A 24,968-nucleotide genomic window follows, 5' to 3' on the forward strand; every position below is an offset into this window, starting at 1 on the left:
GGGCAGGGATCTCCTAACCGAGATCCAGGGAACTACTTGGGTTTCCAGAAACACAGGAGAAAAATGGCCATCAAGCCTGCTACAGTGGCCAGTGCAATGAAGAAGATGGCACTTGCCCAGAGTCCAGGCTTCTGCCCTTTGACGTGCACCAGAGCTTCTGTGGGGATCATGTTGGTGAGGTTCAGCATGAAACCCAGAGTCCAGCCGATGTCTGTGTTTGCTGCCTGAGGCAAGAGCAGAAGGGGTCATCAAGAAGTGCTTTTGCCATGCACTGATCAATAGCTTTGGCGCAACAGACCAATAAGCACCTCTCCCAAGAGCCGCCCCAGCAGGGATTTCACAAATGGACCTGGCTATTACAAACCTGGTCTTATTAGCACCAGTCACACAGAGCTTTGGCTGTTTTCCCTTCACCAAGGACTAAAGGGGAGCTGAACATGAATGACTGCTATGATCCAGATGTGCCCTCACATCTGCATCCAGATGTGACCTGCATGTGATTTTGGATTGGAACTTTTCAATTCTATGATCCTTTGAGCCTCAATATATTCTGATGCATGTGGGTCAGGGACCACCATTCCCCCGTGTAACCTCATGTCAGTTCTGCTCTGTATCAGAGATGAAAGTCAGCAGATCTTGCTCTGCCCTTCTCCAATCCCCTTAAAAGTAGCCAATGTCCTCACCTGAGTAAATGAGAAAGGAGTAGATGTGAGAGACTTTGGTGATTCTGTGGTGAGATCACTGGGTGGCAGACTTGAGGCAGGGATACATTTCTAGCTCAGTGCACTCCAGGAATGCTTATCCTGAACTTCCTCGCCAGGGAAAGAATGTAGCCAGCAGCTGCCTCCCCCAGCTCCCGCTGCCCCTCAGAGCTTTTACCTTCTTGCTGAAGTGGATGCCGCTCCATGTATGCTCATCAAACTTGTAGCCATCGAGTAGCAGTGTCAGGATGTAAACAGCAATGGAGCAGTACATGTGCAGGCGTTCCGTCTCCTGTGGGAAGTCCTCCACCAGCTTTGAGGGCCATTGGGGGACACAGTGTGATGAGGAATAAAGCAGATGCTCAGAAGGTTTCCATGTCCCAGGGAAGAGCACGGTGTGTTCTTCCTGGACATCCCAAGCATCACTCTTGAATAACCTCATGACTAAAGCAGGGACACCAGTACCAAGAACCTCTTTAGCAGCAATCTCTTTCCAAGATTAAGCTTCTCCTCTGCACCTTCCACCCCCAGCCCAGTGTACCTGCATGTGCCACAGGCAAGCCTAACTGTGGAAAGAAGAGCCAGAATCTCCACAGGAGATTCCATAGGAATCTCATTGGCCTGGATAGGCACAGGGCTCCTGTCTGCTCTTCACAGAGCTCTTACCTCTTTCCAAGTATTGTTGCAGAAGGCCCAGATGGTGGAGTTGACATGGCCTAGAGACTGCTGGTCAGTCAGGTTCAGGAAGTCGAAGGTATAATAGAACCCAGAGAATGCCTAGGAATAACGGAAAGCTGTAAACATACACAAAGATGGCAAAAAATATGTTTTCTTTCTTCCCCAAAGAAGTCCCCTTTGCAGCCATTCTAGGTTGGGGTCAGTACTGCCATCTCTGCCTTTGAGGAGTGAGAGAGCGGGGCACAGGACAGGACGAGGGCTGGCTGAGCTAGATGCAGACCACCTCAGCACTACTACTTGAGCCAAATTGTACCCAAATCGAGTGTGTGCTTTAGCTAAGAGACAGAGTCCCGACTATTCCCAGGGTTCTGCATGCAGCACATGCTTGAGGACCTGCCAAGGACTAGAAGCCAGTAGACAGACACTAGGGTTGCTGCTTTTGTTTGGGAGCAGGGGAACCTCAGATATGTCCCACAGGGACGAGATCTTTCCTTTTTCCACAAGTATGTCTTGGACATAGAAGGAAGTGGCAGACATCTCCCAAGTCAGGAGGAGAGTTTTTAGGTGGGACCAGCCCTAGGGTCCCCTCTCTTCCCTGCTGTCCAAAAAAGAGTGGAAGAGGAAACTTCAAGGCCGTGCCCCGCCCAGCGCCACAACCACATGGAGGGAGGACTCCTTACGAAGAACTGCCCCTGCACAGGGGGCTGATAAATGCCGTTGAACCCACACGTCCTGTGGGCCCCACAGCTGAAGTTGAAGAGTTTCTCGATGGCTGTCTTGCACGCTGCTGGGTCTCCTGTCCCCGTCACCGTGAAGACCTGTGCAGGGCTGGCTGTGCTCGGCGTGGGGACACATGGGCTGTCGTAGAGGGCTGCAGCGGTGACGTTCTCCTGGTATCCCTTTGGGTAGCAGGGGTGCGATACCTGCTGGGGAGAAGAGCTGCCCTGGAGGGGGCAGGAGCTGTTAGTGGCGCTTGGCTGGGGGTGGCAGCCAGACCCTTCCTCCACAGCCCACCCCATGCTGAGACCACCCAAAAAGCAGGACCTGGAGCCCAAGAGGACTTGCGCGTAGTGGGATACATCCTTTGCGTGGCTCGAACCTGCCCACAGCAGCAGAGTTCTCCCTTTCTCCCCCGCGGCACCCTGCCCACGTTGGGGAGCGCTGCTGCTGGCCTATCGCCATTCAGCGCTCCCATCATCTCTGCACTGAGCTGTGCAGGGGCTCTGCCACCTGCCACACCTCCTGGCTTGTTTAGGCTCACAAGGAGCAGAGACCAGCTAGTGCGAGCCAGGCACTGCCAAGTCAGGGGCCTGCATTCCCTGGCCTCTCCTCCTGCATGTGGTGCAACGCAGCCAGGTCCTGCCACGTCCGGAAGGTGTTCTCCACGACACGGAAGGGGCTCGAGCACATCCTTGCAAGCAGTGCCCGGGGAGGTCAGCAGGGGCTGGCTCCAGCTCCAGTACCTCACAGAGAGCCGCCAGCAGCATCTTCAAGGCCTGCGTCTGCCCGTAGCACAGATAGCTGTGTGTGTAGAGCGAGTAGTTGGTGCCGTAGAGCCTTAAGAGGACAGAGGTGTTTTGGTCCTCAGTGGCACCTCCGGGCTGGAAGGTTATTTGTGTAGAGGCACCTCCAAGGTCCAGAGCTCCCAGCACTTCTGTGGCCTGGGGATGTTCCCATTTCCCTGCAAAGGAGAACTGGCCCCACCAGGGAGCACGTACCAGGCAGCACGTTTTAGTATGGACTGTCGGAAACTGCAGGCCCTGTCCCTTTCATCAAGACTTTGAGGCAGGTTCCAACACCCCTGAGACCTTGCACAGGCCAGATCAATGCTACCCCCTTGCATCTCAGGGCATCTCTGGGATGTGGCCTCTTAGATCCCTCCCTAAGCTTGGAGCCAGAGACCTTAAGGAGGGAAAGGGTGCTGGAGAAGCCCCTTTCTCCGCTCTGTTTGCAGGATCTGCTGGGTCTAACATTGCTGCAGCCCCATGTTACCGAAATCAGCTCTGAGGCACACGTAGAGGGCAGGGCCAGGCTGAGCAGGGCACAAAGACCCTCCTGCCCTTGGATGCATTAATGCCAGCGGCAGAACCAAAGGAGCGGTTCACAGCCGGCTGCATTTGTTTGGGAGACTCGTGCCTTAAAAGGACTCCTTTCTCCCCTCTGGGAATCCCTAAATCTGGCTCCAGCTGGCATGGCCATGGGTGCTGTGCACAGTCCCCTCTGCCCCAGGCTGCACCTTGACGAGTGTCTCCAGCAGGTAGTTGACAGTGATCCAGCCAAAGGTGCCCTCCTCATCCCCTGTGAGGATCTGGGCTCCACGGAAGTCCACGGGGTACTGGCGAATAGCCTTGGCCACCTCGGCAAAGACCTGCTCCGCTTTGGTGCTGTTCTGCTCCCTACCGAGGGAAGGAGAGAGAGGCCGTGGGGTGGACGAGGCCGTTGCTGTGGGTTTGCAGAGCTGGCTCACATGCAAGGGCTGGAATCTCCTGCACAGGAATGGGACTGCCCAGAGAGAGGGTCTGTCCCTCCACCCATCCTCTCCCCTGTCTGGGTGCTGCCTCTGCCCTCCAGCTACCAGACCAAGGGCACTGGGAGTCTCCCTAAACCGCTTACAGCTGCCTTTGTGTGCGCATGGCTGCCCACTCCGCCCCACGAGCTCCCTCTTCCTCATCCTCTTACAGCACGACAACCCATCGCGCTCCCCTGCGAGCACGCCAAGCCAGCTCTGCTGCACATCACGGGCAGACTGCGCCAATGGATGCTTGCCCACAGCAAGGCACAGCCTCCCACCATGGGGCAGCTGCTCCTGCACACCAGCACCCCGTCCCCCAGCCTGCAGGGGCCCTCATGGGCAGCAGGAGCGCGCGGGAGGGAAGGGCTGCCGGGGGCACCGGGCTCGCCAGGCGGTGCCTCCTACCTCAGCAGCCTCATGCCCGCTGTGGCCCCAAGGTACGTGGGGGTCTCCTTCTGCAGCTTTGCTGGGACAATCGTCATGGCCTTGTCTAGGCAGGGCTTCAGGCTGGCTCCAGCCAGAGCAGGGCTGTCTGCATAGCTGGAGATGCCAGGTCCTGAAACATGACCTCCCATGAGGGAACAAACTCAGCTCGACTCAGGAGGGGCAGAGGACAGACACTTCACCCACAGAGCCAGAAAATCATCAAGGGATTTTCCCTGTGTCCTCAGGATAAAGGTGCCAGGTTTTCCAAGTTTGTCAAAGCTAGTCAGCCTAGAGGCAACATTCTTGGTATGGCCATGGCATGCTGGAAGAGCTGCTGGTGAGCTCCTGGTCTCAAAGGTGGGAGAGAACCAGTGTGGCTATCTTCTGATGCTAAGCACATGCATAAGCCAGGGTGTCTGTAGAGCCTGGACATGGCTCTCTGGTCCTACATGACTTGCCCTGTAAATGGGCAGCTCCTTATTTCCCCTGAAAAGGAGAAGACTCCCATTAGTCCTGCCAGGAGGACTTGCAGAGTCAATAGACACAGAGGTGCCCTCTGCTCAAGTAGACTCAGACAAACTTGTTCTATTTTTAGAGACTGGCATCAGACTTTAGCTTTCAGCAAGGTCCTGTGCTATCTGGGAACTAGCTCTGGAATGGAAATATCACTATTTACCTTCTCCAGGACTTTGCATGCCAATAATGCCATTAGCTCAAGTGCTCTCTTTCTTACCCTTTGCCCTCTCCCAGACCTTTGCCTTGCATCTCAGTTAACCAGTAACTGGCACACAGTAGCCTTAGAGCCTTGATTGGATGTAGAGACAAGCTCTGAATTCTCTTACTCCTCTGCCCAAGGATCTCTGGCCTGGCTTACTGCTGTCTGCTCATCCCAGCCCAGCTCCATGTATCATCCAGCTCTTGCTATCAGCCCCGCTAGTCTGGTCTTTTCTTCCAAACAGAAGAATCCTTGTTGCAAAGCCAGAAAGCATAAAATCATAGAATCATTATGACTGGAAAAAAAGATCATTGAGCGCAACCATAAACTCTTCAACACCATACCTGCTAAACCACCTCTCTAAGTGCCTCATCTACATCTTTATAATTGATAGAAACAAATGCCCCTGGACATGAGAATCAGCCCACTTGCCTTCAGTGTGTGTGTGGCAAGACAGGGAGCCAGTCCAGCAGACTAGCTCCTCTCAGTCACCAGCCCATGGAGCTCCAAGCATGGAGCGGACAGCCACTGGCATGTGCGGACAGCCACTGTGGCCAGCCAGACCCAACACACTGAGTCAAGGGGAGGCAGTGGGACAAGGATGGACGCGTCCGGTTACACTGACCAGACACGGCACAGGCCTCCACCTGGCTGACGATGCCTGTGCCATTCTCCTTTTCTGCTGGCCACTGGTAGATGTAGAGCGATGTGTGTGTGGAGCCAGCATCGAACACCAGGCCGTACTGCAGGGAAGCAGAATCAGAGAATCATTATAGTTGGAAAAGACCTTCAAGATCATCAAGTCCAACCGTAAGCCCATCACCACCCTGTCTGCTAAATCATGTCCCTAAGTGCCTCATCTACACATTTCTTGAACACTTCCAGGGATGGTGACTCCACCACTCCCTGAGCAGCCTATTCCAATGCTTGACTACTCTTTCCATGTAGAAATTATTCCTAATATCTTACCTGAACCCCCTTGGTGCAATTTGAGGCCATTTCGTCTTGTCGTATTTTTGGTAGTTATTTTGAAGAAAAGATCAACCCCCGCCTCACTACAACCTCCTTTCAGGTGGTTGTAGAGAGCAATAAGGTCACCCCTCAGCTTCCTCTTCTCTGGACTAAATAATCCCAGCTCCCTCAGCCGCTCCTCATAAGATTTGTACTCCAGCCACTTTACCAGCTTCATTACTCTTCTTTGGACACGCTGCAAAGCATGTATTTCTATCTTTCTTATAGTGATAGACACGTTCCTTCAAATAGCTGAGTTCCTTGCAAGGATCCTACCTTGGTGCTGGGTGGCAGAAATACTTTCTTCACATTTACGACAGTCAGTAGGAGGGCAATGATGCTGAAGACACAGGTGGCTACCAGGAGACATGCCACAAACTTGCCTTTCTGCTCCATTCTTCTTTCAACCTGCAAGAACAGCCCCGTCCCCCTGCTCAGTATCACTGTGTTTGAAATGCAAGTCTCATTAATGGATACAGGACTTCTCAGGGTGTGATTTCTCTCATGTTCTACCAAGAGCTTGAAGCCATTCTGTGTTGGTGCTATAGGAAGGACTTCACAGTCTAGGACTAGGGACATCCTCTCTCTCTGTGAGTTTTCCTAATCTGTGTAATTTTCAGCTTGACATTTTCAGCTCTTTTAAACCTTAGCCCCTGCTTCCCCATTCAGGCTCTTCTCTCCACACAGTCTGGATCCCTCTGCTCCACTTAATCTAACAGCTGGGTGACAGGTCAGCATCACTCTATCCAGTAGCATCAACAGGGTAGGCATGGCAGAGGCTAACCTGAGTCACAGACTGGGAGAGGGACCATACAATGGCAGGTCCCCAAGGGAGCCATCCCCTGTGGGATATGCCGCACTGCAGCTCTCCGGACCTGCATGTTGCTGTCATACCCTGCACTCTCATAAAACTTGTCCCGTGAGACTAAGCACCAGCAGGACATATATATTGCCCAATAGTACCATGACTGCCCCAAGAGACTTCTCTCTCCTTCAGGCTGGGGAACAGTATCACCTTGGCCGTGTGACTCCTTCTGCCTTGTCCAGATCTGCTTGGCTCTTGGCAAATACACAGCAGGTAAGCAAACACACAGGAACTGTGTCCCAGCTGCAGGTGATCTCCAAGCCCTTCCCGTAGTCCAAAGGGCAGGCTGAAATGTGTTAGAGTAAGAAAGTTCCCACTATTTGGGGTGCACATGAGCCCACTAACCAAGATGGCTCTGTGCAGACAGATACGGTATTTTACATGAAAGTCAAGGCCAGCAGGGCACTGAAGAGCCCTGAGGAAATGCAGTGCTGCACCTCCCCCTTACTTGAGCAGGAGCTCAGCTCCTGATAGAATCAGCCCTAACACATCAGCAAGAAATTGCAGATGAGAAGCTAATTCAGAGGATCTGGCTCTCTGCAACAGCTTCAACATACAGTAGGTAACACATCCCCATGGACAGCGCAGGTCTTCAAAACACGCAAACCTCTGCTATGTCTTCCTCCATCACCCTGCTTCCTCCAGTCAGCATGCACCAGCAGGGAGTGAGGCTAACCTACATCTGGGTAACAACCCAGGGTTGCAATCCAGATTCTAGATGAGTGACAGACACCCCAAGAGTCCTGGACAAAAATGTGTTTAATCCCCAAAAATGTGTTAACCTAACCAGTGCTTTGGGCCTGGGAGATGTCACTTGTTATGAAGTTTTCCTGGGAGTACATAGAATGATAAGAATTCCCTTGCCTCTTAGTCAGTGGCTTCAGCAGGAGAGGAAGATATTTAGCAATGTCCTGTTTTGAAGTCAGCATCTCCAGTGATGAAAAAGGGCTCTCAATGCCTTGTATAACATGGGCTGTGTCATGAGGAATAGCAGTCATTCTCCTATGTCCCACATACTTCAAATAGGGAACACAGGATTACAAGAATCTTTACCAAACTCTTTCCTACAGCCAAGAGCCCTTCTCTGTATGGTAGATGTGGCAAGAAAAATTGTATATAGAAGTTTTTTTAATTCTCCTGTCATCACATCTCTAGTCGGATTAGCCTTTGTACTAGGAGCTTTATAGGCAGGACCTTGCTTGCAATAGTCCAGTGTGGACATAGCTTCTCTGGCTTCACCATGCTTGCTGGCAAAGTACTTGTCTGCATTAGAGTTTGTGTGGACATAAATGTGTCTTTGGAAGTAATCGCTCTGCTACACTGAAGTAAGGCCCCTAGTCCAGTCTACATCCTAAAAAAAAAAGTCTGTCTGTAGCACTATGTGATGAATCAGCAAGGACTTGTTTAATTTCTGTGCCACCATGCATGCAGAAGCAGGTGGGAAACCAGCTCTACAAGCTTTTCCTCAGGACAAATTTCTATTTTGACTCTGCAGCAGGTAACACCTGAAGGAAGCAGAGTCCATGAGGCCCAAGAGAGGAGAGAAGGACATGGGAAATGAGCCCGGGAAGACAAAAGCAAAGAAGGAGGAGCACAAAAAGTTGATTGAACTACTCAGTGTTTCAGTGGCACCTCAGGGATGACAGGCAGTGATAGCCCATTGCCCTTAGGAAACAAGCTCAGAGCATGAACAGAAGGATAGGGTGGCACTGGTGATGTTCCCAAAGTTAAGATAAGAAAAAAGAAAGAAAGAAAGAAAGAAAGAAAGAAAGAAAGAAAGAAAGAAAGAAAGAAAGAAAGAAAGAAAGAAAGAAAGAAAGAAAGAAAGAAAGAAAGAAAGAAAGAAAGAAAGAAAGAAAGAAAGAAAGAAAGAAAGAAAGAAAGAAAGAAAGAAAGAAGAAAGAAGAAGGAAGGAAGGAAGGAAGGAAGGAAGGAAGGAAGGAAGGAAGGAAGGAAGGAAGGAAGGAAGGAAGGAAGGAAGGAAGGAAGGAAGGAAGGAAGGAAGGAAGGAAGGAAGGAAGGAAGGAAGGAAGGAAGGAAGGAAGGAAGGAAGGAAGGAAGGAAGGAAGGAAGGAAGAAAGAAAGAAAGAAAGAAAGAAAGAAAGAAAGAAAGAAAGAAAGAAAGAAAGAAAGAAAGAAAGAAAGAAAGAAAGAAATGGTGTGTTCCTGCATGGCTCTGAAGGAAGTAATCCCAGAGAGTTCGACTTGCTAGTAGGGAGAGTTTGCAGCTGTGCATAACACTTCGGTTTTTCTTATACTAGCTTATTGGTTGGGCACAATAAAGTGTTGTATAAACATCTGTAGGATATCATTCATCTTGTATAAACACGGGATATCATTCATCTTGCAGTGTTCATCACTAGGAGGGAGGGTGGCCTTAAAATTCAGGAGATTTAAAGACAGTGCTGCATTTAAACTGTGTGTTTCTTAGGAAAACATAAAACTGGATTTCCCCACCACACAGATTTGAGATTTGGAAGTCAGAAGGGCTCTTAAGATCTATAAGAAAGGGGACATATTTGTACATTGAGCGATCCCCTCCCTCCCATCTCTCTCCTAGCTTATGAGCTCCACAGTGTCACCAGTGCCCTGAGCCCCGACATGGCAGGGACATGGCAGGGTGAACGACCAGCATTTCAAGACACAGCTCTGCTGGGAAATCCCAGCCATCTCTCTCCAGCTTCTCCTAGCAAGAAGCCAGCGGTGCATGCTCATGCCCTGGCACCCGGCTCTGAGTTGGGTCTCAGCCCACCCTTGAATGGTCTCCGCTAGCAGAGACACATTTCCAGTGCGACAATATCCCTGGCACCCTCCGCTGCTCACCTGTGCTGCTCCCTGCTTGGGCGACGCACGGCTGGGCTGGGTGTTGTGGTGGTGTCAGTGCACACCTGGGAGTGCGGAGCCCCACTCCTGGGACAAAGGCTGTCCCGGAGTGCCCAGGATATGGCCCTCCCCTTGGCCCAGGACCAACAGCCTGCCCAGGGAGGCAGCTCGGCCAGGAGGTGGCAGAAAAGCAGAGACATGGCTCTTGGTTGGAGAGTCAGCACTGAAAGAGCCACTAGGATTAACCACGTACTCACTGCTGGGCACAGCAGCCTGTCCTGCCAGGCTGAGACCCTCTGGTTCTGGGTCCACACACTGTCCTGCAGCACAGAGGGGTTCAGTATGGGTGTAGCTATTCCTGAGGTTCACAATGAGTGGGGATGAGGGTGATGAGGTACCACCTGAGAGGGGCTTGTGTCCTACCGATGTCCCTGCCCACAACAGTGCTGCTATCACCGAGCTCTGCCGGCACTAGCACTGCAGGCAGAGCCAGAGGGGCCCAGGACCAAAACGGGAGGGCTGTGGCAGGCAGGGCCCCCTTCCATGGCCTGAGGACCTGTTACAGGAGCTGATGCAGATGCCTGTGGGAAGGGGCAATGCTCCTGCCCTGAGCACAGCTGCTGCAACTGCTCTGGGAGAGCCGCGGCGGCTCCTGTTGCAGTGGAACACTGCAAAGCGCCCGCCCCGGGGCCGGATGGTGAGGAGGGGCAACCCGGACATCCGAGCGAGGTTCTACTTTCACTTTGAGTCCCTGCAGAGTCCTTCTGGCAGGGCTGGACTCCAGCAGGGCCCCGCAGACACAGGGCTGCCACCGCTGCCTCCCTTCATCCGCATCTCCTGTCCCTGCCCCAAGGCCAGGCCTGGGGACAGTTTTGCCTGGGACGCCTTGGAGCCTGCTCAGTCCTGAGCAGCTCAGTGCACCTACAGCCAAAGGAGCGGGACTCCCGGTCGCAGGTACGGCGGGGGTGGCCGCGCTTGCCTGCCACCCCTCCCTAGGGCTGGGCATGAAGCGCAGAAGTGCAGCCTTTGACCTGCCCTTCCCATAGGAGGGAGTTCCTGGTGCGAGCACCCAGCGCCGCTTCCCCGCAGCGAGTCCTGGGCCTCGAGAGGGCCAGACCCTCACAGCTCAGTTTCAGGGCTCCCTAGCGCCTGGGATTTCTCCCCTGCCTTTCAGAGAGGAGAGTTTGGAGGCTGTGCCGGCTCGCAGGAGGGCACCATAGTGTCTACCTTCAGAGTGACTCGGCCTCCGCCCTCTGGGCCTGAAGCCCCGGGGTGGCACATCCCCGCCAAGGCACCGCTGCTGCCACCAGGTGCCTTTTTAGCAACTAGGCAGCTCTGGGGATTGCGGGGAAAACAGGGAAGGAGCCGGAGACACTGGGGCAGACACTTGGGCTGGCGCTGCCTCACATGATCTCTTCTCGTTACAGCTCAGCACAGCAATGTCGAGGTGCCTGCTAAAGGGAGATGCCCGGTATCTAACAGCTCTGCTGGCGTTGCTGGGAATTATCTCCCTCTGCCTGATGCTGGCTCCAGTGAAGGACATTTTCCTTCCTCCGAGGACTAATGTAGGTGCACAGTGGGGGCTGGAAGAGGTCTGGAACAACTGACGACCTTTTCTCACCTCTCTCTTCCTTGCTCCAGCCCTGTCCTCCTCTCTCTTTATAAGCTTTCTTGTAATCAGCCCAGCTTTTGGGGGCTTATCCTAACCAAGGCAGTGCTGGATAGATCAAACTCCCCACCTAAAACGCCTCCTTGCTAAGGAGGAGAAGGAGAAGAGGACGAATTACAGGATTCTTCTCCTGGTACTTTCCACCTTGGGCACCTTCTCTGCTTTCTCAGAAACCTCAAGGATGTGATGGGTTTCCATCCAGAGGTCTGTGCCTTTAGGCTGTTCTCTGATTACGGCTTTTGGTGACTGTTACAAAATAAGTACTGTGAAATCTGCTAGTCCTGCAGATCTGTGAGTAGCTTGAGCCTTTTAAGACGTGAACATCCCTTTTTGATGCTCTCTTGCATTGTGTCGCTTCCTGTTCTAAAGTTTTCTTGATGAGTAAATTGCAGGGACGGGAAACAAAGTGAGACTGTTGACGGGAGGCTGGAAGCATAATCCTGGGTATGCTGCCCACCTCAGTATGTGGGAACCAAGCACAAATGCTCCCAGACACCCCCATGGCACTTCCTGCAGCTCTGAGTACCCCATGACCCCATGTCCCTCTGCTCCTCACAGTATGGCCTGGTGTTTGATGCCGGCTCCACACACACATTGCTCTACATCTACCAGTGGCCAGCAGACAAGGAGAACGGCACAGGCATCGTCAGCCAGGTGGAGACCTGCACTGTCCACGGTCAGTGTGAACATGGGACGTGTCTGCCCCTCTGTCCCTGCCTTCCCGGTCAGTGTCCCAGGAGACCTGACACGAGGTTTCTTCAGAAGAGCAGGACCTGATGGAGCCAGTGGGAAGGGGCTTGCCACAAAGCAGAGCTCCTGGATTTCTGCTGATCCCTCAGGAGGCCTGCGAATGCTTTGGGCTGCTGCATTGTCTGCTCCTAAAATACAGCGAGTTAATTGAGACTTCTAGCCTACACTGGGTGAGAAAGGGCTGGGCTGGGCAGAAGAATAAAAGGAAGCTTCTACAGTTGAGAAGCTGTGGTTTAGAAAGCCTTAGGGGAAGGCTGCCCAGATGTGGCTAAAAAATTAGGTCCTCAGCATAGTTTTGGGAACTAGTCCAATCCTGCAGCTTGTGGTAACGCATGATCTGGCAGCCTCAGATGTTACACATGATGAGTTCAGTACTTCTCTCATGCAGTGGGTTCTATAGCTTTTCTTCCCATAACATCCCTTTACAGTTTCTCTTATGATGTAGGCTTCATGATTCCACAAGGCGTCCTAAAGATGCCCTTAAATGTTGTTGTGTCTCTGATGGTATGCAGTTTGTATGCAGTTTCTCATTGCTTTTTGGTCTACTGTCTTTCTGCTGTGTTTGAACACGACTGTCTTTTTGGTGTGTGTTTGAACAGCACCAAACACAACAGAGTTTTGGAATGTGACTGGGTTTTGTATATATTGCCTAGAAAATCCAGAGAAATCATGGGGCTGGGAAAAAGGGCTGGAAATGTTTCTCTACATTTGCTCCTTCATGGGAGGTCATGTTTCAGGACCTGGCATCTCCAGCTATGCAGACAGCCCTGCTCTGGCTGGAGCCAGCCTGAAGCCCTGCCTAGACAAGGCCATGACGATTGTCCCAGCAAAGCTGCAGAAGGAGACCCCCACGTACCTTGGGGCCACAGCGGGCATGAGGCTGCTGAGGTAGGAGGCACCGCCTGGCGAGCCCGGTGCCCCCGGTAGCCCTTCCCTCCCGCGCGCTCCTGCTGCCCATGAGGGCCCCTGCAGGCTGGGGGACGGGGTGCTGGTGTGCAGGAGCAGCTGCCCCATGGTGGGAGGCTGTGCCTTGCTGTGGGCAAGCATCCATTGGCGCAGTCTGCCCGTGATGTGCAGCAGAGCTGGCTTGGCGTGCTCGCAGGGGAGCGCGATGGGTTGTCGTGCTGTAAGAGGATGAGGAAGAGGGAGCTCGTGGGGCGGAGTGGGCAGACATGCGCACACAAAGGCAGCTGTAAGCGGTTTAGGGAGACTCCCAGTGCCCTTGGTCTGGTAGCTGGAGGGCAGAGGCAGCACCCAGACAGGGGAGAGGACGGGTGGAGGGACAGACCCTCTCTCTGGGCAGTCCCATTCCTGTGCAGGAGATTCCAGCCCTTGCATGTGAGCCAGCTCTGCAAACCCACAGCAACGGCCTCGTCCACCCCACGGCCTCTCTCTCCTTCCCTCGGTAGGGAGCAGAACAGCACCAAAGCGGAGCAGGTCTTTGCCGAGGTGGCCAAGGCTATTCGCCAGTACCCCGTGGACTTCCGTGGAGCCCAGATCCTCACAGGGGATGAGGAGGGCACCTTTGGCTGGATCACTGTCAACTACCTGCTGGAGACACTCGTCAAGGTGCGGCCTGGGGCAGAGGGGACTGTGCACAGCACCCATGGCCATGCCAGCTGGAGCCAGATTTAGGGATTCCCAGAGGGGAGAAAGGAATCCTTTTAAGGCACGAGTCTCCCAAACAAATGCAGCCGGCTGTGAACCGCTCCTTTGGTTCTGCCACTGGCATTAATGCATCCAAGGGCAGGAGGGTCTTTGTGCCCTGCTCAGCCTGGCTCTGCCCTCTACGTGTGCCTCAGAGCTGATTTCGGTAACATGGGGCTGCAGCAATGTTAGACCCAGCAGATCCTGCAAACAGAGCGGAGAAAGGGGCTTCTCCAGCACCCTTTCCCTCCTTAAGGTCTCTGGCTCCAAGCTTAGGGAGGGATCTAAGAGGCCACATCCCAGAGATGCCCTGAGATGCAAGGGGGTAGCATTGATCTGGCCTGTGCAAGGTCTCAGGGGTGTTGGAACCTGCCTCAAAGTCTTGATGAAAGGGACAGGGCCTGCAGTTTCCGACAGTCCATACTAAAACGTGCTGCCTGGTACGTGCTCCCTGGTGGGGCCAGTTCTCCTTTGCAGGGAAATGGGAACATCCCCAGGCCACAGAGGTGCTGGGAGCTCTGGACCTTGGAGGTGCCTCTACACAAATAACCTTCCAGCCCGGAGGTGCCACTGAGGACCAAAACACCTCTGTCCTCTTAAGGCTCTACGGCACCAACTACTCGCTCTACACACACAGCTATCTGTGCTACGGGCAGACGCAGGCCTTGAAGATGCTGCTGGCGGCTCTCTGTGAGGTACTGGAGCTGGAGCCAGCCCCTGCTGACCTCCCCGGGCACTGCTTGCAAGGATGTGCTCGAGCCCCTTCCATGTCATGGAGAACACCTTCCGGACGTGGCAGGACCTGGCTGCGTTGCACCACATGCAGGAGGAGAGGCCAGGGAATGCAGGCCCCTGACTTGGCAGTGCCTGGCTCGCACTAGCTGGTCTCTGCTCCTTGTGACCCTAAACAAGCCAGGAGGTGTGGCAGGTGGTAGAGCCCCTGCACAGCTCAGTGCAGAGATGATGGGAGCGCTGAATGGCGATAGGCCAGCAGCAGCGCTCCCCAACGTGGGCAGGGTGCCGCGGGGGAGAAAGGGAGAACTCTGCTGCTGTGGGCAGGTTCGAGCCACGCAAAGGATGTATCCCACTACGCGCAAGTCCTCTTGGGCTCCAGGTCCTGCTTTTTGGGTGGTCTCAGCATGGGGTGGGCTGTGGAGGAAGGGTCTGGCTGCCACCCCCAGCCAAGCGCCACTAACAGCTCCTGCCCCCTCCAGGGCAGCTCTTCTCCCCAGCAGGTATCGCACCCCTGCTACCCAAAGGGATACCAGGAGAACGTCACCGCAGCAGCCCTCTACGACAGCCCGTGTGTCCCCACGCCGAGCACAGCCAGCCCTGCACAGGTCTTCACGGTGACGGGGATAGGAGACCCAGCAGCGTGCAAGACAGCCATCGAGAAACTCTTCAACTTCAGCTGTGGGGCCCACAGGACGTGTGGGTTCAACGGCATTTATCAGCCCCCTGTGCAGGGGCAGTTCTTCGTAAGGAGCCCTCCTTCCATGTGATCGTGATGTGGTTGTGCTGTTTCTGGGGAAGCAGAGTCTGGCAAAGGCCCAGGAGAAAATGCTGGCAAGAAAGCAGGAGAAATCAGGATAGCACCAGTGATTACTGACTCCCTCAAAACTATGATGTGGTCAATGCATAAGTGCTCACTCCGGAGTCAGACAGATTCTGACCTCCTAGGTGCTCAGTTCTCACATCATCTCTCACTATTTCAGTGTTGGGAGCAGTCACCAGGTCTCTTAGACAGGCAGTATCATGCGACGCTGCTCAGAGAAGTGGCCCTTGCTTAGGGACCCCCACAAAGCTCATGGAATGAAGTACAAGTGGGAAGAAGGACCTAGTTGCTTTACAGATCTATCACCTTTCCTCTTAAACACCCACAGGCCTTTTCTGGGTTTTATTACAACCTACACTTTCTGAACTTGACCAGTGGGCAGTCCTTGATGTCAGTCAATGCCACCATCTGGGTCTTCTGTGCCAAAGACTGGGAGGAGGTAAGACTCTGCCTAGGATCTGTCAGATCCACCCTTGTTGGGCAACTTTCAGGGCTGGGCACAGGCAGAGAGTTTTCAGGGCCAGTCTGCAGCCCATCTTCCATTGTGCACATGGGCAGCTGGAGGGACCTGACAGGAGCACAGAGTTTCTCTCCAAACTTAGGGGCTCCTAGGTCTTTGCTCCAGTTTGCTCTGCAGAACCATTCCCCACGGCTGGGTGCACTGAGCGCTGCTCCACCCTAGCCGCCCGATCTTGCTCTTCTCTTTCTGCAGGTGCAGAAGGATTTCCCTTATGTGGACAAGGCCTATCTCCGTAATTACTGTGCAGCCAGCTCCTATGTTCTCACTCTCCTGCTGCAAGGCTACAAATTCAATGGCAAGACATGGCCCAACATTCACTTCATCCAAAAGGTAGGAAAACTTGTAGCTGTAGCTGGCGTTTATGTTTTGCACCATTAAATGGGTTGCATCCACCCTGTGACTCCCGGGTGAGGGAGCAGGGGATAACAAAGTGTCCCAGTCCTCTGCCCTCTGGTAGAGGCAGTGAGAAGCGCATACTCTTGAGCAGCTCTTGAGTTATGTTCACAGGCACCTGTTGGGACATCTGTAGTTGCAAATGCCAGTCTGGAATTTCTTGTCTTGCTGATGGGATATTTGCAGCCCAAGGTGTGTGAGGGCTCTGTGGCGGTGGAGCAGGCTCTTGAAGTGCCATGGCAAAGATATTCTCTAGCTTGCCTGGTACTTTGCAACCCTTCATGTTCTTTTCTCTCCATCTGCTCAGGTCACTAACACAGATGTGGGTTGGACCCTGGGCTACATGCTCAATCTCACCAACATGATTCCCTTGGAGACTCCTCAGCGAGGCATAGCGCTCCAAAGAAACATCTGGATAGCAGCCACAGTTGTACTATTTATCATGCTATTCCTCTGCTTCTGGCTGTTCATGGCCATATGTCACCAGAGAAAATTAGCCAGTTACGAGACCTTCTAGTAATGCCAGCCCCAGAAGCTGTCAAACCTCCTTGGTCCTGCTTGGTCCTTGGTCCTTGGTCCATTGCTTGTGTGAGGAGGTGCAGAATGGAGGAATTCCACCCACGTCCAGGAGCTACAAACTTGTAATGTAGGGTTCCAGCACCCCAACCTGGTGACCTGGAACTGAAAAGACGTTATAAAATCTGTTACTGTGTGCTGTGTGGTTTTCCTTTCCCCTTCTGGTTAAAGATACTTAGGAAGAGATGACAGCTCTGTGGGTCAGGCACTCAGCACTGAGGTTGAGGAGACAGCAATGAGAAAGTGCAGCTGGGGATGATGGGAACTGTGAGTCAAGGAAGAGAAAAACAGCATCTGGCAGCAAAGAGATCCTTCTAGGACTGCTTATTGCTGGCAAAATTTCCCCAGGTGAAGCAGGCTTAAAAAGGTCCTGCCCTGTCTGAGGGCAAGGACCTGCATCTTGTGCTGCCGGTACCAAGGAGCAGAGCAGCCCTAACCAGCCTGCTAGGTGGGACTTGGGCTCTCTTATCATCTCAAGCACTGGGACTTATTCAGGGATTGAATGTGCCCAGGGTGGCTGGAGGCCAAGAGCTGCTCTGCCGCTGACGGAGTGGCTAAAGTGAGTTGAGGACACGCAGGCTCTCAGAAGGAAAAGATTCTTGTCCTGCTGCCCTGATGGCTCCCTTCAGAGGTCTGGAAAACACTGTGAGGTCTCCAGGGTTGAAGGCAGTATCCACCAAGTGATACTTGTTCCTGACCCCCATCATCTGAGAACTGGCTGGATGGCAGAGCTCAGAGGCTTGTGATAAATGGTGCAGTCTAGTTGGAGGCCTGTGGCCAGCAGTGTCCCCCAGGGGTCAGTACTGGGTCCAGTGCTGTTCAATTTATTCATCAACAACTTGGGTGAGGGGACAGAGGGCACCCTGAGCAAGTTTGTGGATGATACCAAATTGGGTGGAGTGACTGACACTCCAGACAGGTTGGATAGTTGGGCAGAGAGGAACCTCATGAGGTTCAACAGGGACAAGTGCAGGGTCCTGCACCTGGGGAGGAATAACCCCAGACACCAATACAGATTAGGGATTGACCTGCTAGAAAGGAGCTCCGTGGAGAGGGATTTGGGAGTCCTCGTTGACAACAGGTTAACTATGAGTCAGCAATGTGCCCTTATGGCCAAGAAGGCCAGGATCCTGGCTGCATCAGGAGGAGCGTTGCCAGCAGGTCGAGGGAGGAGATCCTGATCCTGTCCCTCTCCTCAGCTCTGGGGAGGCCGCACCTGGAGTATTGGGTGCAGTTCTGGGCTCCTCAGCACAAGAGGGATGTGGAGCTTCTAGAGAGGGTCCAGTGCAGAGCAACAAAGATGATCAAAGGACTGGAACATCTATCGTATGAGGAAAGACTAAGTGAGCCGGACATGTTTGGTCTGGAGAAGACTGAGAGGGGAGCTTATGAATATGTACAAATACCCAAGGGGAGAAAGTAAAGATGATGGGGCCAGACTCTTCTTAGTGGTGGCCAGTGGCAGAACAAGGGGTAATGGGTAGGAACTGAAACACAGGAAGTTCCATCTCCATGTGAGGAAGAACTTCTTTCCTGTGAGGGTGACAGAGCCCTGGCACAGGCTGCCCAGAGAGGTTGTGGAGGCTCCTTCTCTGGAGATCTTCCAAACCCACCTGGATGCCACCTTTTGCCACATGCTCTGGGTGCCCTTGTTTGAGCTGGGGGTTTGGTCTAAATGATCTCTAGAGGTTCCTTCTAATCTTAGCCATTCTGGGATTCTGTGATCTGGGAAAATCACTTAGTGGAATCACGTCCTGACTGGACTGGCTTGCTCAGACCTCACACGAGTATCTCTGGGTAGTGTTGCGCTGTACCTTAAGACATCTTTATCCTTTTGGGGCACCACCACAAAATACAGAGTGTTCCTCAAATCTGTTACCTGTAACCCTGAGCAGTATTTAAAAAGGGCTGAATTTTGCAAAGCAGCTACCCATGGCCAAGGTGCTTGTTCTACCCCCTCACCTCAATTCTCCCATTACCACCACTTGCCTGGGATGGACAAGCATTAAAATCCTTTTGATTCTGGAGCAAAAGAACAAGAATTTCCATCTTGGGTGCATTTTAGAACATTTATTTCTATCATATTTATTTCTAAAATAGAAGAGCTAAAAGCCAGGGAAGAAAAATCTGCAGAGATGGTAAAGGTCAGCTCGTCGCTGGTAGAAGGTGAATGTGTGGCTGGCAAACGCCTAGATGGATAATTGGCAGGACAGCTAGTAGATGAGCAAAAAAAAATGGCAAAGGCAGGACAGCATTCACAGATGGCAAATCTCCCCAAATCTGTGCCCATCTCCACACAGGTCTTTTAGCCTCGTGGAGGCTCAGTTTGGCATCCAGGGCACATGTACCTTGTGCTGGTGGGTCAGAGACTGGTATTCAGGAACAGAAATCCAGAGCCTGGCACGCCTCCAGGTGGAAAGATTTGTCAGGGAGCTTCCTGACTGGCCTTAGAGGCAGCGCTGCCCCAAGCAGCCTGTCAGCAGGTGCCTATTGCTGTGCACTAAGAGCCCAGCACTTGGGGAGCTCTTCCACGGCCAGGCTGCCTTTGCAGAGGCCCCAGCTCCAGCGTGTGGCATGAAGGCCACACGAGGAACAGGCATCAGCATCTGCAAAGCTGTAAGAAAGGCCCTGCTTGGGATTTCTAGAGCACACAGGCTGATCTGAGCAGAGTTAAAGGGGAGGGAGGCTCCTTGGAAAATGCCCCGTGGTGCCAAGCTCCATTTTGGGCACAGTTCAAAAAGAGTCCAGCCTTCGCTTCTTGAGTCCTGTAAAGGTTGATATGCTCCACATCATGGGCCCAAGATGAAGAGATGGGCTCTCTGTCCTGCTGGCCAGTGTGTGATTCAGCCCTCCAGCCTTGACGCCTTCCTACTATCTCTGAGATGCAGCCCAGTTTCTACCTGTGCCAGCGCTTGAGCGCAAGAACAAGCCCCATGCTAAGGGCAGACACAATGAAGGCCACGGCTGCAGCATGTAGGAAGGGGTTTTGCCTCTGCACCAAGTGCAGCAGCTCCCGTGGGATGGTGTTGGCGAGCTCCAGCGCGTAGCCCAGGCTCCAGGTGACGTCCGTGCTCCCGGCCTGCCAAAGGATATAGGGGCATCGTGAGGGCAGCTCTAGCACAGAGATGCCCCTAGCAGCACTGGGGCTCTGCGTGCCAGGCCTGGCACAGGCACAGCGCATGTCCCCAAGCAGGAGGTCTCCACGAGCCTTGGCCACAGGGCTGAGCTGCACAGCTGCGTGTTAGCTGGGCACGGTGCTGCTGGACACCTGCCTGCGAGGGCATTGCCATGCTGGGCTGAGGTTGCTGCTTACCTTCCTCTGGAAGATGATGTTGTTCCAGCTGGTCTCATTAAACTTGTAGGCATCCAGGAGGAGCGTGAGGATGTAGTTTGCATTAGTGCAATAGCTACGTAGTCGCTCAGGCTTTTCTTCAGGGTAGCTAGAAGACAGCTGGGGGCAGATGTGAGAAGGAAGGGAAATTATTTGAGCTCCTAGCAATGAGATGGCAGCAGGCAATACAGGTGCAATGCCCTGGTGACTGCTGACTGCATGAAGAGGGATGGCTCTGTAAGGCCCTTCATGCAGAGAAAAACAATTACTTGTGGACTGGACAGATATTTTGGAGCCGTGAGGGCAGCTCTGCCCAGGAGCATTTACTATTACGCATTTCTTTGGAAACAGAGACATTTTGGAGCTCCCCATGCCTCCCTCTTGTCCTGTGTGAGCCTCCTTGCACAAAGGTCTCTGCCTCATGATTGTCCTACTCTATCTCTTGACTGTGTCCACCACCATCTGACACCCTCCAGAGCGATCCCAGCAAGCCTTCTACAGGGCTCCTTTCCCAGCTCCAGCTCCCTGAACAAGAGAGCAACTGATGGCTTCATCAGCTCTGGCTGCTGCTTTCTATCTGTGCATGCTCTCCTTCTGCTCATGCACACAGAAAAGGAGGAGCTGGCGCAAATGGCTGTGGTTCCCTCACAGGGCTCAGGGATGGCTCTGCTGTGTTAGGCTTGGCTCAGAAAGTAGGGAGCTTTGCTCTGGGATGTCTGTCCCCTGCCCCAGGACTCATTCCCTTGGGAAGTTTCCCCAGAGCCCCCCATGAGCCATTGTGGGAAACATACATCTTGCCAGCTCCTTGTGCAGAAATTCCGGATGCTCTTGCTGACAGTGAGCAGAGACTGCCCATTGGTCAGGTTGAGGAATCTGAAGTTATAGTAAAATCCTGAGAAGGCCTGAAAGGCAGGAAGGAGAAATCATGTTGACCAAGAGTGGGGAGAGTGCCGCGGGGCAGCTACTCTGGCCTCCCTTGAGTCAGCAAGGGCTGTCCGCAAGGAGAGCTCTCACCCTGCACACTGCTGCAAGCAGCTCTTCTTTTGCCCCTTGTGCACAGCTCTGCAAAGGGCTGGCAAGAGGCCTCTTAATGGGACCCCAAAGGTGCCCCTGAGCAGAACAGTGGCTTCTAAAGAGAGCGAGGGAAGGGAAGGGTGCGCATTTTCCTTACAAAGAAGCGGCCGCTGACAGGAGGCTGGTAGACACGGTTGAAGTTGCAGTCCTGGCTCTGGCCACATGTCGAGACATTCAACAGCTTCCGGATGACAGCCCGGCACCGTTTTGCATTTCCTTTGCCCTTCAGGGTCACTCTTCTGTCAGCAATTGCTGCATGGAAGTCATTCTGCATTATGCAGGGAGTGGAGTACAAGGAAGACAGCCAGATGGTTTCTCTGTAGTCTTTCGGGTAGCAAGGATGTCCCACTTGTGTTCTGGAAGGTGACTCCTGGCAATAGGAAAAAAAGTAGGGAAGAGTGGAGGTTTGAAGGAACCTATGGGCTCCTCTCGCTTTCTCTGTGTCACCCCTCAGCTGAAAGCATGACCGGGTTAAGCAAGGTGTTGCCCGGTTCACTTTGGGATATCTCCAAGGATGGAAATTCCACAGGCTTTCGAGGCTCTATTCTGCTATTTAAGCAGCATTCTTGTGGAAGTGTTTTCCCTATGTCTGGCCAGAATGTCTCACTTTCCATCGTGTGCCAGGTGTCTCTTGCTCTGACACTTTGCACTTTTGGAAAGAGCCTGCCTCTGTCTTCTCTCTACCCTCCCCTGAGGTAGCTGTTCCCATTTCACCTTCTAATCTTTGCTGTGGTTGCTAGCATGATGGTAGAATCTGATTAGCAGCCCATTTCCCTCTCACCTCAATTAAAGTCTTTGCCAGGCGCTTCAGCACCTCGTTCTGTCCATAGCAGAGGTAGCTCTGGGTGTAAATATTGTAGTTATACCCATAAAGAGTGACTTTGGAAACTTCATTCCATTTCATAAATGAACTCTTTGGGATAAAACTTATTTGAGTTGATTCTCCTCCAAGATCCAGAGCTCCAAAAGTGTTGACCATTCCTGGAGGGACTCCTTCTTTGGAGGAGTGCTGCCAAGACAAAATAGGACAGGAAGAGGAGCATAAGACTAAGGAGCATAAAGCCATAAGAAATGGATGCAAGCCAAATTATCCTCCTATTTAAGGTAGTTGTGTTTTTTTTTCGGAGAGAGTAAGGAGTAGGCTGGCTCCCAGTGCACAACTGGATTGGATCACAGCCAGAGAATAAAGCACAAGGGATGTCCTTGAGGGCAAGAGCTGGGCTTGGCTTTTCCAGATGTGCTCAGGCAGCATGGGGTTTTCCTCCCCATGTCCACATGGCATGGAGATGTGCCCTTATCTTTTAGCTGCAACACCCCCATCCCTGCTTTCTCCCTCCCCTTGCACCGTAGGCTATTCCAAGAATTCCTTCTCTGACATCATTCTTAAGGGGCAATGACCCAGACCTTTCCTTCTGCGCTAAGTGAGTTTAAAAAGCTAAGAAAGATCAAAAAGAAACAAAGAGACAAAAAGGGAAAAGCGCCTGTCGCAAAGAAGAGGTGGCTGTTGCAGCCTTCTCTCACCTTAGAGAAGGAATCTGTTAGATAGTTGATGGCCATCCAGCCATAAGCTCCTTCCTCTTGGCCTGTGATGATTCGAGCCCCGTGGAAATCCACAGGATACTCTTTCATGGTCTTAGCAATTCCAGCCATGATTTGATCTGCAGCTGAACTGTTCCTTTCCCTAAGAAGGATCCAAAATTCAAGACACATATTCAGTGAAATCATCACTATGGAGAAAAGACAAGGAAGCAGTTGGCTTTCTCATGCTTTCACAGATTGCAGCATTTGATACTGAGCAGTTGGTGTGGAATGATGAGGTTGCACAGCACCCCTTGTCCTTCTACCTCTTAACCCACTCCCCTACTAGCACCCAGCCAGATGTGCGGAAAGTGCATGCCCTGGTGGGAAGCACTGCCTTGTGTTGCAGGAAGAATGCAGAGCAAAGCAAGAGCACGGAGCAAGTCCCACTTGTCAAGAAGCAGAGCAGCATCCTTTGGGGTTGTGGGCTCCCAAGAAGGGCAGCATCTGTCTCTGGGCAGCCTCTGTGCCCCCAGGGCCAGAAGCTCAGGACAGCTCAGGCCCTGCCATGGCTCCCCACTGTGCTGCCTTCCTGCCAGGGCTCCCTTGCTTGCTCAGGGCAGCTGGAGAGCTCGGAGCAGCCGGCCCCGTGCAGGATGCCGCATTAGCCAGGCTGCTGGGGGCTGCTTGCAGCTTGGCCACCTCCCCTTCTCCCCGCAGCCCCACAGAATTACCTCAGGAGTCTCATGCCTGCTGTTGCTCCAAGAAAAGCTGCTACCTCCCTGCTTTTCACAGCGGGAATGACCTTCAGAGCTTGGTCCAGGCACCCTCGTAGGGACGCGCCGGCTTTCGGAGGATCATTAGCATAGCTTGATATGCCTTGCCCTGGAAGAGAGGCAGGTCACTCGGCCGAGAAATGCCCAGCTTTGGCACACTAAGGAAAGGAAACGAGGCCATCCCAGCTGCCACACAAACACACACACACACGCAGCACAGCAGCAAGCACACGACAGGAGGGATACTGACCCTGCACATTACAGGAAAAGGTCTGTTGGATCACAAGTGTGTTCTTCTCCTTGTCTCTGTCCCACTTGTAGATGAACAGGGCAGTGTGTGATGAGCCTGCATCAATCACTATGCCGACCTGGAAGCACAAATGAGGAGCTCGTGGCTGGTAGGAAGAGCATTAGGGATGGTGGGGCTGGAGCCCAGCCCTGCCAGGAGATGGGTCACTTTGTCCAAGCTGAGATGCCTTCAGGAGGGTGCCCAAAGAGCAGCCCTTAATGCTCTTAATGAATAGATCCTCCCTAAGCTATGGCAGGCTACAGCATGGCCAAGCAGAGCAGTGACAGGACAGGGCCCTTCAAAGTGTGGCCTCAGTATGGGCATTTCTCCTGCCAGCTGAGACACCCTCTCATTCTCTCTGCTGAGGCCTATGCAGTGATGTCACCTCACACCAGCACTTTCCGCGGGGTTTAGAATAGCACCGACTCTGCTCCGTGAGACTCCAGATGGTTTGCATGTCCCTGAGAAAGCCTCCATCCCCCTCAGAGATCTCACTGAGCCTCTTTCAGCTTGTGTGCTCAGAGGCTCTTTCAGTGCCTCTGCCTTCTTTCTCCTGTCTGCATTTTGGCATGGCTAGAGAAGACCCATGCCTATGGCCTGCAAGGCACGTCCTACTGAGGCCCACTCACTCCAAAGCCCTAACATGGGCTCTTGTCTCAGAGCGTCTGTGCCACATGTCTGCTCTCTGCAGCGGTGCTCACCTTGTACATGGGTGCTCCTCCTATGTTCATCGACATGAACACAAGAGCAATGAGTGACTCCATAGCCAGTGCCCACAGAACAGCACAGGTCAGGTGGCTCTTTTTAACAACCATCCTGATAAAGGAGCCTGCAAACGACAACACAGAAAGAGAGAAAATGTTTGGATGTGATGCACTGGGAAGAGTGTTGATGAGTTAAAGCTGCAAGGAGACCCTTCCCCAAAGCGACCTCCAGGTTGGCCCTCTCCTTGAGGGAACTGTGAGGATCTCGCAGGTGCTGCTGGATATTCAGCTCCTCCTTTGAGAAGAGCCGGCTTAGGATAAAAGAGGGGCACCGCAGGGAAGCAGAGGCTGCTCACCCAAAAGCCTGAGCCAGCTCTGCTGAGAATACAGCATCCCTCAAGCTCTGCTTGCTGCCAGCTAGAAGGCTCCATTAAG

The 24,968-nt window shown here is 53.0% G+C and overlaps 3 protein-coding genes across 3 annotated transcripts; 1 reads left to right on the forward strand and 2 right to left on the reverse strand.

Moving 5' to 3' along the window:
• Positions 1–6,439, reverse strand: ENTPD8 (ectonucleoside triphosphate diphosphohydrolase 8). Its single transcript, XM_088527999.1, has 9 exons — positions 6,320–6,439; positions 5,658–5,775; positions 4,297–4,447; positions 3,616–3,775; positions 2,843–3,073; positions 2,060–2,323; positions 1,368–1,478; positions 880–1,014; positions 1–224 (listed from the first exon to the last, which is right to left on the reverse strand). Exons 1-9 carry the CDS (start codon positions 6,437–6,439, stop codon positions 33–35), a joined length of 1,482 nt encoding a protein of 493 aa, XP_088384125.1. The 3' UTR covers positions 1–32.
• A 4,731-nt stretch (positions 6,440–11,170) lies between these two features.
• LOC104573547 (ectonucleoside triphosphate diphosphohydrolase 8) lies at positions 11,171–16,782 on the forward strand. The gene is made up of 9 exons (XM_088528031.1): positions 11,171–11,296; positions 11,959–12,076; positions 12,888–13,038; positions 13,560–13,719; positions 14,262–14,492; positions 15,012–15,275; positions 15,681–15,791; positions 16,065–16,202; positions 16,573–16,782. Exons 1-9 carry the CDS (start codon positions 11,171–11,173, stop codon positions 16,780–16,782), a joined length of 1,509 nt encoding a protein of 502 aa, XP_088384157.1.
• Positions 16,783–19,737: 2,955 nt separating this feature from the next.
• Positions 19,738–24,539, reverse strand: LOC104573548 (ectonucleoside triphosphate diphosphohydrolase 8-like). The gene is made up of 9 exons (XM_088528032.1): positions 24,531–24,539; positions 23,791–23,908; positions 23,499–23,649; positions 22,768–22,927; positions 22,028–22,255; positions 21,344–21,616; positions 20,964–21,074; positions 20,155–20,292; positions 19,738–19,920 (listed from the first exon to the last, which is right to left on the reverse strand). The coding sequence occupies exons 1-9, from the start codon at positions 24,537–24,539 to the stop codon at positions 19,738–19,740; spliced, it is 1,371 nt and encodes a 456-aa protein (XP_088384158.1).
• Positions 24,540–24,968: the final 429 nt, after the last annotated feature.

Source organism: Tinamus guttatus, unplaced genomic scaffold, assembly GCF_059628265.1.
Source record: "Tinamus guttatus ecotype Peru unplaced genomic scaffold, ASM5962826v1 Tinamus_guttatus_pri_ptg000297l, whole genome shotgun sequence".
NCBI classification, from domain to species: Eukaryota; Metazoa; Chordata; class Aves; order Tinamiformes; family Tinamidae; genus Tinamus; species Tinamus guttatus.

Coding starts and splice junctions, on each gene's coding strand:
- LOC104573547 (XM_088528031.1), top strand. CDS start 11,171: ATGTCGAGGTGCCTGCTAAAGGGAGATGCCCGGTATCTAACAGCTCTG. Junction 13,039..13,559: donor GCGGGCATGAGGCTGCTGAG/GTAGGAGGCACC, acceptor TTCCCTCGGTAG/GGAGCAGAACAGCACCAAAG. Junction 15,792..16,064: donor GTGCCAAAGACTGGGAGGAG/GTAAGACTCTGC, acceptor CTCTTTCTGCAG/GTGCAGAAGGATTTCCCTTA.
- ENTPD8 (XM_088527999.1), bottom strand. CDS start 6,439: ATGGAGCAGAAAGGCAAGTTTGTGGCATGTCTCCTGGTAGCCACCTGT. Junction 3,776..4,296: donor GCGGGCATGAGGCTGCTGAG/GTAGGAGGCACC, acceptor TTCCCTCGGTAG/GGAGCAGAACAGCACCAAAG. Junction 1,479..2,059: donor CTGTGCAGGGGCAGTTCTTC/GTAAGGAGTCCT, acceptor CGTTATTCCTAG/GCATTCTCTGGGTTCTATTA.
- LOC104573548 (XM_088528032.1), bottom strand. Junction 21,075..21,343: donor CTGTCAGCGGCCGCTTCTTT/GTAAGGAAAATG, acceptor CCTGCCTTTCAG/GCCTTCTCAGGATTTTACTA. Junction 19,921..20,154: donor ACATCATCTTCCAGAGGAAG/GTAAGCAGCAAC, acceptor ATCCTTTGGCAG/GCCGGGAGCACGGACGTCAC.